General features: G+C 33.9%; 2 protein-coding genes across 2 annotated transcripts; one reads left to right on the forward strand and one right to left on the reverse strand.

Moving 5' to 3' along the window:
- Positions 1-6,890: 6,890 nt before the first annotated feature.
- On the forward strand, positions 6,891-9,196 carry LOC133782460 (chloroplastic lipocalin). The gene is made up of 5 exons (XM_062221778.1): positions 6,891-7,075; positions 7,308-7,434; positions 7,838-8,077; positions 8,363-8,653; positions 8,833-9,196. Exons 1-5 carry the CDS (start codon positions 7,002-7,004, stop codon positions 9,109-9,111), a joined length of 1,011 nt encoding a protein of 336 aa, XP_062077762.1. The 5' UTR covers positions 6,891-7,001; the 3' UTR covers positions 9,112-9,196.
- Positions 9,197-9,328: 132 nt separating this feature from the next.
- LOC133782461 (protein LHCP TRANSLOCATION DEFECT) lies at positions 9,329-10,869 on the reverse strand. The gene is made up of 2 exons (XM_062221779.1): positions 10,523-10,869; positions 9,329-9,861 (listed from the first exon to the last, which is right to left on the reverse strand). Exons 1-2 carry the CDS (start codon positions 10,793-10,795, stop codon positions 9,604-9,606), a joined length of 531 nt encoding a protein of 176 aa, XP_062077763.1. The 5' UTR covers positions 10,796-10,869; the 3' UTR covers positions 9,329-9,603.
- Positions 10,870-12,466: the final 1,597 nt, after the last annotated feature.

Consider the following 12,466-nt stretch of genomic DNA (forward strand, 5'->3'; position numbering starts at 1 on the left):
TTCTTGTATTTTTCTTTTCTTCTTTTTAGATTCATCACTCGAGGACGAGCAAAGAAATAAGTTTGGGGGTGTGATAACTCTATGATATAGAGTTATTTATTCTACTATTAAACTTGATTTGATATAAAAATAGTGACGAATTGAGTATTTAGTTGTTGAATTTATCGTTAATTTCATCTTTGTGCCATGTGAAATCTAACTGTTAGAGTTTAAATGTGTATATAACTACTTTGGAATTAAATAATTAATTTTCTTTTATTTTCTCTGAAAAATGAGCTTAAGCTAGCAATGAAAGCAAATTGAATTAAAGGTGACAAGACAAAGTTGAGAAAAGCTTAAATGTGTAGAATTGCGAAAAGGCTTTCTCCACTATTCTGGAGCTGAAGTTGTGTGGGATACCAAAGTTCAGTTGGAAAATGCTACTTTTGTCTAACTTGGATAGTTGGCGTGGACAGAGAAAAGCGCCAGCTGTAAATGATTTTGGTAGAAAAAGTGATGGACCAAAAAAGGAGTGGGCCAAAAACAGAAAGGAGGAGAATGGGCCCTCTAATTTGGGTAAAAGGATTGTACCCTAGGTGAAGAGGGGAGGTACCAGTCGAATAGAGAGAGAGCTACCATTTTTGGAAGGTTTTTAGTGCAGAAAGTACATAGAGCATTTGGTGAAGAAAAAGTACAAGAGGTCAAAGAAGGAAAAAAGAGGACAAAGATGAGAATTCATACATCATCATTTCGAATTTGTTCTTATTCTTCTCTTTCTCTAATTCTTGTGATTTCTATTTTTGAATAGAGTTTTAGTAACTCATGAATATTAGATTTGAATTTGGGTTTATGTTTACTAATTTAGTAATGAGTTGAACTCTTTGAGACTTGGAATACTAATGAACCCGAAATCATAATTATTAAAGTTTTATGCATTATTAAGTGAACCCTTTGCTAATTCAAGTGTGTTTAATGTCAATTTCTTGTTATTGTTTGGTCATCAATGACAAGTTGATAAGCTAGATTTAATGTTGGAAATATTAGATTTAGTGGGAATTACTTGAATGAGCAAGATTATGGCCTTTTCTAGGTTGTATTTAGTGAGTAATATAGGGATATATTAATTGTCTGCATAACTCTTGAGAATTGGTGCCTATAATTTATAGGGATATATTAATTGTCTGCATAACTCTTGAGAATTGGTGCCTATAATTGTGTTTCTAAATCTGAATTGGCTAGGAATATGTTTAATTAGGTGGAGGAACTTTTACCATAAGATTTGGAAAAATTCTATGAACAAATTGAAATTTTCGTTAGTTAAGGGGAATTAGCAATTTAAGTCCAATGTTCCATATTGAATTTAGCTTGTTGTTACATCCTTATTAATTGTGGTTATTTTTAAGCGGTTTTTAATTTCTTTTCTTTTATTTTAAGCTTCCAAAAAATCATTCAATTTAATTATGTTCAAGTTGCTAAGTATTGATTTTGCACAATCTATTGCTAACTCAATCCCTATGGAAACAATACTGGATTTATCATTATATTACTTGTTAACTACGTACACTTGCTTATAATATATATTACACAACAATAATCATTCAAGCTTAAGTACAAAAAAATTAACACATTATCCAACTCAAGTATGAAACACAAGCCCATGATAAGAAAAAGACAAATGTCAAATGATACAAAGAAAAGCCCACAAAAGGTAATATAACAAAAAAGCTCACAAGAAAAATGAGCAGTTGAAGTGTTTAAAACCTCTACCTTAGGTTATAAAGCTCAAGGCCCCGCAGATTTTAGAATATTGTAATAATAATAATAATAATAATAATAATATAAATTTTAAAGGAATTTTAAATCTTTAGTGCAGTAAATTTGAAATGTAGCTTTACTTATAGTGGTGAAATTGACTTTTTCCATAAATATTACTTTTAGGGTAATTATCAAGTAGTCTCCCCAAAAAAGGGACTACCGGTTTACTCTCTTGTACTTTCAGTGTCTGGATAGCTATCATCTTAATTTTTTGTATATGATGGTTTACTTTGAAGTTACAATAGGCATCCCACCAATTTTTGAAAAGTTCTGAATAATTTACGATGCTGAAATCATGGTTCAAATATTTTGTTGCACATGCGTATAATAAAAACAAGCACCCGTGCAACAAAATTGTTTGAATCATATTTTCAATATCTTAAATTATTTGAAATTTTTCAAAAATTGATGGGATGTCAGCTATAATTATAGTGTTCATAGTGATATACATAAAATTGAGATTATAACTACGTATCGAAAACACACCAGTAATCCCTTTTAGAATGGAAAATTTGAGTTTCTATGCTTAATGGAGGGTACTAATTAAAAAAAATGCTAGGCATTTCAAACATTTCAAAACAATTCCACTTTCGGTACTCTACCCAAAATACCACTTCTCTCTCCTCTCTCTCTCACCTCACAACATCCCCAACACCACCACCCACGGTAGCCACGGCACCACCAACACCAAATTTCTTACAAAAAAACCTCCATCACTTCGATCATCTTGTAGAAATCAACACAATACCCAGAGCAACATACATTTTGATGTTTTTTTGGAATATAAATATATATGTAAGTAATTGTTTCTCAAATATAGTGATGTTTCTTTCACTTAAGACACTAAATACTACACTTCGAACAGATATAAGCATTATTTTTGGGATTTCTTTGCGATTTTTTTTTCATATCTAAAACTCTGAAATTTGCAAAAATCGGCTTTGCTTGATGGTGCTTGATGCCAGCTTGATGGGACCTTCAAAATCAAGATTTTCATGAAAAAAATCAAATTTGCTCGATGGTTGTTCAATTGTGGTTCGATGGTGGCTCTATGGTGGCTCGATGGTGCTCGATGCGAATCTTGCAACTGACGTAATTTTTCACTTGTATGTCCGTTTGGAGTGATTTTTTTTTAATTTGGGTATATTTTTTCAAACTGTGATAACTTTTCACTAAATACTACATTTTGAGTAGATTTGGGCATGATTTTGGAGTTTTTTTTTTTGCGATTTTTTTTCAAATCTAAAAATTTGAAATCTGCGGAAAATCGACATTTGCTCGATGATGCTCGATGCCAACTCGGTGGGGCCTTCAAAATCAAGATTTTCATGAAAAAATTAACTTTGCTCAATGGTGGTTCGTTGGTGTGGTGCTCGATGCGATTGTTGCAAGATATGTAATTTTTCACTTGGATGTCCATTTAGGGTGATTTTCTTTTTTTGAATTTGACTATTTTTTTTCAAGATCTACATGTAACGATCCAAAATCGCTAATAAGGTTTAAGGACCTTGATTAGTGTGCCAAGAGGCATTAATGGAATAATTGTGATTTAAATGAGTAATTATATGTTTAGTAATGCTATTATGATAAATGATGATATTATGTGGTAATGTGATATGAAATAAATATGTGATATATGTGAGAACCACATTATTATGTGGACAGGTTCGTAGAGCACGACTCAAGACGATTCTAGGGTCAGATAGCGGGGAAAGTCACAACGGGGCTTAAGATATGACTTTAGATAAGTCGGGAGTATTTTTAGATAGCAGGTAGTGATCTGGACTATCGGGTCATGAAAATAAAATATATGGAGATATATTTGAGATTAGGATGTCTAGGCGGGAATATTGGGGGATTTTACCATTTTGGCCTCGGGGACGGTTCCGGCACCCCGAGCCTCGAGATTAACTTAACAGGTAAGTTAGACATAAGGAAGCTCATAGAAGAAAAACACAAACCGACTAAACACTCTTGTCTCAGCTCTCTTTCGCGCTCAAGGGGAAACAAAGGAAAGAAAACACAGAAAACAGGGGAACAAGTTGGAATTTCTGAGTTTGGTGGTGAGGATTTGGAGGTTTAGCTCAGGAGTAAATCAAGGACTAAAACAGGGATTAAGGTAAGCATCTGATCTCCTTTTCTGTGGTTGAATTCTGAGTTCTAGCTGGGTTTTGGTTAAGTGTTGAAACAAAGATAGTTTTGATGTTTTAAGGCAGAATTAAGAAGGGAACTTGGGAACTTAGCTTGGCTATGCGCTTGGTGAAGTGATTCAACAGCAAAGGTAAGTTTCAACTCCTGGTTTAGAGGTTTTAAATTGGGTTTAAATGGCTGGTTTGAGTGTTTGTAGCTCTTGGGTTTCAGAAATTGAAAGAGAGGATTAGATTGTGCTAGGCTGTGTTTTCTTAGGAATTATGTTGTTTAGATCATGCCAAAGGAGTTGGGAATTAATTGGTTAGGAGTTGGGAAGCATTGGGATGGTTTAAAGTGAGGTTTCAGACTTAGAAATGGTGTAAATTCTGGGTTCGAAAGGGAGGGCTGCGGCTCTGTTCTAGAGCGTTGCGGCCCTAGCATGCAAAGGAGCCAAGGAGGCTTGGCCAAGGGAGAGCGCCGTGGCGCCCAAGGCAAGGGCCGCGGCGCGTGTGTGGTTCAGCGTGGGTGTTGGCTCTGTTTTGGGGAAGGGTCGCGGCTAGGCTTCAGGGGTCGCAGCCCTTGGTTGCACACATGAGTTTTTGAGGGTTTTAGGTTCGGGAAAGTGGTCTAGTGTGTTCGTGATTTGTTTCACCACCGTGCTTGGTGGAATTCAGATTCCCGGAGTTAGTTTTATAATCGGGAACCTACATTTGAGTATTTATGAAACCCTATACTTTGGTTGTGACTAGGTGATAAAGACTTAGGCTCAAGAACGGATCGTGCTTGAGGGGCATTGCTCGTAATTCAATAACCGCACGGACTAAAGGTAAAACAACTGCACCTGGTTGAATATATGTGTCGGGACTAAGGGCTCCCTATTGTAAATGCTTGAAAAGATGGTATTATGCCATGCAAGCCATTTGGTGAACCAACGGCCTAAGGGTGCCAAGGGTTACACTAGCGCACAGGGCGCGGCTCGACCACTGGTAGCCGAGGACAGCTTATTATGCACTGAGCTCGGTTTAATCGGGCCGAAGTCAGTGGGTTAAATAGAGGGTGCGGCCTAAGCCGTCGGGCCTGAATATTATGTGATATTAGTATTATATGTGGTAGAATGTATCCTGAGTTGGATTGTATATGCTAAATACCTGTTGAGGATTGTCTGATGGGAATACATGCATATTGAATTGTTTGTCTGTTATTATTGTTTAAGTTGTTTATGATGTTTTCTTGCTGGGCCTTGGCTCACGGGTGCTACGTGGTGCAGGTAAAGGCAAGGGCAAATTAGATCAGCCCTGATTGGAGAGCTCAGCGAGCAGAATGTACATAGCCAGGTGCTCGGCCGCCACGGTTGAGATCTGAGCAAGGACATGGAACCTAAAGACTGTCTGTTTTGCCTTAGTATGGCTAGAGGATATTCATGTATTTTTGAGAGTGTGTAAACTTGTTCTAACTTTGTTTTCATATGGGATCCCATGTTTACTACGGTTTAAATATATGAAATGAATCTTTTGAGACCAAAACCTTTTTAACCTTAGTAATTACATGTTTAGTGACACGTTTTCAAATTAATGACTTGATTAGCAAGTCCTGCTGATACGAACCACACCAACGATTGTGGTGAAACCCGACACCAAATATGGCAGCCACCAAGAACACACGAAATTGGAATGAAGAACTGCGATCCAATGCTTAGCCAAGCACGAACCTTGGTATGAGGAAGACGCCACAAACGGGGATGGGAATCCGTTTGATAAGTCAGGTTGAACGCCACAAGGAACCCCTTGATAAGTTCTAATAGTTTCTTCAAGAACTCAAGAAGAAAAACTCACAAATTTCATTTCATCATAATCTGATTTTTCCAAACGTTTTCAAGCCCTCTTATGGCCGAAATTACATGAAAGAAAAGCCCCTTTGTCTTCCTAATGAAAACCCTAACAATCACAGAAAAAGACTCTTGGACTCACACAAGTCAAGTGTTTGACTTTTCACAAGATAAAAACAAAGACTAAATAAAACGTGATTAAGTGACTGATTAAAATAAAAATACAAGATGCCAAAATCCAGTAAGACTCATTACAAGAAGCTAAATATTGATCAAGCTCCTAAACTGGTGTCCTCATCATTCCTCCTCTCTTGACTTGGATCAACTGGAACTTGACTTGGATCTTTAGTCTTGGTGTCCTCATCACCTGCACCTTTATAAATACACAGTGTAACGGTCTTGGCTATCCAGGACGTTACACTACATGTTGGTAGACACATTTTAGATTTGTAAAACTTGAAAAAAAAATGCAAAATAAAAAACATACCTCATGTTAAAGACATGTTTTGTTATGTTTTCAAGTTTTAAACTTTGAAAATGTGTATATGCACATCTCAAATGTGTAGATCTCGAAAAAAAATACCCAAAATAAAAAACCTCAAACGGACACTCGAGTGAAAAATAATGCCTCTTGCAAGAATCACATCGAGCAACCAGAGTATCGTGCCACCATTGAGCAACCATCGACCCACCATCGAGAAAAATCGATTTTTTTTTCATTCAAATCTTGATTTTGAAGGCCCCATCGAGCTGACATCAAGCACCATCGAGCAAAGTCGATTTTCTATAGATATCAGAGTTTCAAATCTTTTGATTAGTTTGAATAGTGTATTAAAAAGTGATATTATTTTGAAATATTTAAAATATTTAATATTTTTTAATTAGTTTCATCCACTAATCATAAAAACTCAAATTTCCCTAAAAGAATTGCCCTAACTTTTATTTTTAATTGTGGAATTTGAATGTAAATTTCATCACTTATTAAGATTTATAGTCTCTTTCACAGTTGCCCTTAATTTTATTTTTAATTGTGGAATTTGAATTTATATTTCAACAGTTATTAAGATTTTAGTGGGGCCAACCGTTGGGAATCGAGATAATGACAGAACAAGAAGATGTTTCTTCAAGAATCTAGTGGCAGAGGAGCTTAACCAGAAGCTGTTGATGATGGAGCTCAGCTCATCTCTGTAGAGAGAGAGAGAGAGAGAGAGAGTGAGAGAGAGAAAGCTTTGAGCCTTAATAACTGGTAAAAATGGTGCAAGCTCTTCTACAAGCTGTACCATTTTTCCATTCCTCTTCTTCTATTGTTTCCTCCTCTATCTCCAGGTTCCATACAGCTACAATATAATTATATATATATATATATTTATATATTCTTTTTATAAATGCTTAGATTGGTTTTTCTGGGTTTCTAATTTTTTTTTTCCCTGTATTACCCAGAATTTTCCTTGCAAAAAAATCTGTACAAGTTAGTAATATATAAATATATATGTTTCAAATTTCACTCGAGTAAAACTTGATTTTGCAAATGACACTTGTTGTCCTGCTAATAATGCAGGGGAGTGCCTGGTAAAATAATGGTGAAGTGCTCAATTGAGAATTCTTCTGTATCTAGTAAGCTTGTGACCAGACATATTTTATCTGGTCTTGCAGCTTCAATAATCACCATCTCTCAAATTAATCAGGTGCCTTGGCCTTGAGTTTCTTTATCTTCTAGTATTATAGAATTCAGCAATGTTCTTTGAGTAAAAACTAAAAAAATAGTGCTTGACTTGAGGAAAAAGTGAAGATTCTTATCACTAGTTCGTGGGCATGGTTGCATTTGATTTGTGAGAACCAACTATTAGACCAAGTACTTTATGAGATTCTAGCATGAGTTGAAGGACAAGGTCTCCTTAAATTGAACATTTTGTAATAGATTTTAGTTCTTTCCCATATCAAGCTGTTTATTGATTGTTCAAAGAAATGGTCTTCACTCTTCAGTATGTTGGAAGCCACAATCGAATTTGAGTTGAGTTAAAATTCATCTAATTTGACAGGGAACATTACTCCTTGGTAGTAATTAGTTGTTCTTATTTGTAATGGCAGGCTGTGGCTGCTGATGTGCCCCATCAAAGAAATATATGCCAGCTTGCAAATGCAGCAAGTAATTTGCCAACCCTTCCACTTGATGAGGATTCTTATAAAGGAGGTGCGAAGCTAATGATGATGAGAGGCATGACGGCTAAGAATTTTGATCCCATCAGATATTCTGGAAGATGGTTTGAAGTAGCTTCTCTTAAACGCGGGTTCGCTGGACAAGGTCAGGAAGATTGCCACTGCACGCAGGTAAATGCAAAAGGGTATGTATAGCTGTGATTTGTGAATCTTGATGCTTATACTATCTCTTAAAGAAAGTAATAGACATGAGCAGATGAAACCTTAGTTCTTGTCCTCAGTAGAATCGATTTTGGCTGTGAATTTGGAATACTTCTTTGGCTTGCCGTTAATGTAATTAGGAAGCTGAGATAAATAATTTTTCAGCTCCTTGAAGTATTCTAAATCAAAATGAAGATTGTTCGTATTCAATATTATAAAAGATATCTATGGCTGCTAAAATATATGAAAATGCAGGGTGTATATACGTTTGATATGGAGGCACCATCAATTCAAGTTGATACCTTTTGTGTTCACGGAGACCCTGATGGATATATAACAGGTATAAGAGGGAAGGTCCAATGCCTTTCAGAAAACGATTTGGAGCAAAATGAGACTGATCTGGAAAAACAAGAGATGATTAAAGAGAAATGTTATCTGCGTTTCCCAACATTGCCCTTCATTCCTAAGGAGCCATATGATGTGATTGCAACTGATTACTACAATTTCGCTCTTGTTTCTGGAGCAAAAGACAGAAGTTTTATACAGGTAAGAACTCATTGAAATATATAGACTAGTTTGCATCAATCTAGTGTGAAAAATGATCTTTACTTGTTAGAACACTATCCTTTTTAAACAAGCTCTCTTTTGGTAACGAGTCTTCTGACATCAAAATAGCATTTTTTTTAAGATTAAATTAACCAGCAATTTTTGGATGCGAATTTCAGATATACTCAAGGACACCTAACCCTGGACCTCAATTCATAGAGAAGTACAAGTCTTACTTGGCCAACTTTGGATATGATCCGAGCAAAATCAAAGACACCCCACAAGATTGCCAAGTAATGTCAAATAGTCAGCTAACTGCGATGATGTCAATGTCAGGAATGCAGCAGGCTCTAACTAACCAGTTCCCTGATCTGGGATTGAAAGCCTCTGTTGAGTTTAACCCTTTTACTAGTGTATTTGACACTCTGAAGAAGCTTGTTGAGCTCTATTTTAAGTAGATTGTCAATAAACTTGTTAGTAACTTCTGTATTTAATCTCTAAAGCAACTTGAGACAGTAAATAAACGTTTCCATTTTAATGCCTTGATATTGTTATAATATTATCTTGACATTTATATCAGCTCTCGACCAGATTATCAATAAGAGAAAAAAGAAAAGGCCAATTTTCAACCAAGTACAGTACAGTTCTCTAACCATATAAAAGGGCTATTTGGCATTATCCTGCTAATATGGGAATTTTTCCTTTCTTCCAACTAATTACAAATCATTGTTTTTGATTCATTTCTATTACATGTCATGTCTTTCTTTCTACATCAGAAGTTGAAGGTAAAATTCAGTTGCCACATGGCAAAAAGATTTAGATTCGATGGCAAAAAGATTTAGATTCGATGGCAAAAACATAGCAAAGATTAAGCTATAAGAAAACTCAGAAGGGAAAGAAAAAAAATACCCCAAACTACAATAAACTTTTATTTAAAACTGTATTCAATATCATGCTTTTTGAACTGAAAAATTAAGAATGAAGTCCTTGGTTTCATCACTTTGAGCTCTCTCAATTGCTGTTCTTCCATCACCATCCTTGACATCATACTTAGCTCCAGCTCTTAGTAACTCCTCAATTTTTGGCTTGTCACCCTCTGAGGCAGCCATCATCAGCAAAATATCTACTGGATGAATGTTTAAGCTTAGAAGAGCCTCCATTTTATCATATGTACCCTCAACAGCAAGCATTCCCATGTAGTTGAAATACTGTACAAAACAAAGTCAAATGACAATGACATTCAATTATGTTCCATGTTTGAGACTAGTTTCGCTGACTTCAACCATTAAAGTCATCATTTAGAAACAACAGTTTTGCCAATAACCACACCAGAAAAGTAAGATGATAATATATTTATAGTGCAACTAAATTACATTTTGAGTTTTTGCAAATGGGGTATCAATAAAAAGCACCAAAAGACCATGTAAATTGCTGAACCACAAGTCCACAACCACAACCAAGTTCTTAGTTCTCCTCACTAATATTCCATAACCAAGTAAATTGATTAGAGTTACCTCTGCATTGTCCAAGACCATGATATTTGAAGGACAAAACAAAGAAAAAAATTGTTCTTTTTTCTGAAAGTGAACAACATTCCTGAGATAATTGTTCATACAGCAACTATACAGTCCTCGAATGAAGTAACTGTTCAAAAGTCTCCAGCAATATCAGATACTTTTTATATTATTTTCTGAATTTCAATCAAATTGCATTTAAGAAAACATTACATTAATCTTACAATTTGTTTCTCAAGTTTTCAACAATAATAAATGACAAACAGCAAAGCAAGCACTCAAGTAATTTATATATATAAAATAAATCTATATATATAGATATATAAAGAGAGAGAGAGAGAGAGAGAGAGAGAACCTGTTCGACATCATCTCTATCAAAATCATCACGGGACTGACTGCCATAAATGCCAGCACCTTCAGCATCAACACCATTTTTGCCAAATTTGAACCAACACTTGGCTCTAGACCCGTTGGAGGGACCAATACCAGAGGAGGATCTAACCCAACCAAGCCTACTACTTCTTCTGCCACTCACAAACTGGGTGTTGAATTTGGGCAGAGAAGTAGATGAATGAGGGGTTAAGGTCAGGTGGGGTGTGGAAGTTATAGTCCATGGTATTGAAGCCATAACTACTCAGTTCCTTCCTTCCTTCCAAGGTTTAAACTGTTTACTCCAACATCTGACTGAGCTTTTATTATCACACTTGCTACATCCTATCCACTCATCCAATTGGAGTAATACTAAGGTGTTGGAAGGAACATTGTAAAACATACCGTGCTTGTTTCTAAATGGGCTCTTAGTCAGACTAAACTGGGCCTGACTGAATTATTTTGGTAAATCTATAAAAATGCACTCAAAGTTAAAAAAAATTATGAAAAATACGAAAGTTTTGTATAAAACACAGCGACAAAACTGTAAATATATAGTGGCAAAATCGTAAATAAAAATAGTAAAATATAATACTTTGTGATCCATGTTTACAAACTGTAAATATCTGTTATAAAATTATAAATATCTATTAAATGTTTGTAAATAATATTTATAAAAATTAGCTATGGAATTGTATTTTTTTTTTAGATAAAACTTACAAATAAATTCTTAACTAACATTTTTATTTTTGTAACAATAGTTTACAAATCTAGTTTTAACTAAAAAATATATTTTTGTAACTAACATTTACGAAAATAATTTATAGTTAAGAAATCGTAACCAAACTTTATATAAAAATATTATATTTTTCCATATTATTACAATATTGGACCCAAAAATTATAGAAACCATCATGTTTAATTTATACAACTTAAAAATATAAATTTAAGATATTCATTATTTATATAACACTTTATTAAATATATATATTTATATGAAAAATGCGGTTACTAAGTGGTGAAATACATAATTTTTTTAAACAAGTTTTACATCTTTGTAACAACAGTTTACAAAACTTATTTCACAAGTAAAAAAGTTTATTTTTGTAACTAATATTTACATAAATATTTACAAATTTATTTAACATGATTGTTACAAAGATTTACAAAACTAATTTTTTAACTTTAAAAAATATATTTGTGTAACAAAGTTTGAAATTTAGACTAGATTATAGTTTTGGTTTAACATTGAGTGTTGAGATTTGTAAAAAAGTTTATTTTTGTAACTAATATTTACATAAATATTTACAAATTTATTTAACATGATTGTTACAAAGATTTACAAAACTAATTTTTTAACTTTAAAAAATATATTTTTGTAACAAAGTTTGAAATTTAGACTAGATTATAGTCTTGGTTTAACATTGAGTGTTGAGATTTGACTAGCTATAATTTTCAAAAATATATATTATTTTTTATTACTATCTCTTCTGCTACTATTAATATATGCTACAAAAGTTTATGGGCATCATCAAATAAGCACAAAACCATTTTATTTTTACAATCCAAGGCATATCTTAAAATTTTGTCTTTATTAACAGAAGATGATGTATCTAATTAATGTTGTTAATGTATATTGAAAATAAATAAATTAAATAAAGCACTTAATAATTTTGAAACATTGGGGTTGATTTAAATTTTCTCAATAAAAAAGAATGATTTGACAAAAAAATATAAAACAAATAAGTAAGATATCAAGTGATTTGACAAAATATATAGGAAAATTCTACAATAGGGGCATGCCTTTTATCCCAACTGGTAGGGGCATTTTCTGTTTTTAGTGCATGAAGAAATTATTGTTGGTATTAAATGATCAAATCAAAGGTGCGCAGCAAAAAATATGGACCCATTTTAATAAATATTAATACCA

The sequence above is a fragment of the Humulus lupulus genome, chromosome 6, assembly GCF_963169125.1.
Source record: "Humulus lupulus chromosome 6, drHumLupu1.1, whole genome shotgun sequence".
In the NCBI taxonomy this organism is placed as follows: Eukaryota; Viridiplantae; Streptophyta; class Magnoliopsida; order Rosales; family Cannabaceae; genus Humulus; species Humulus lupulus.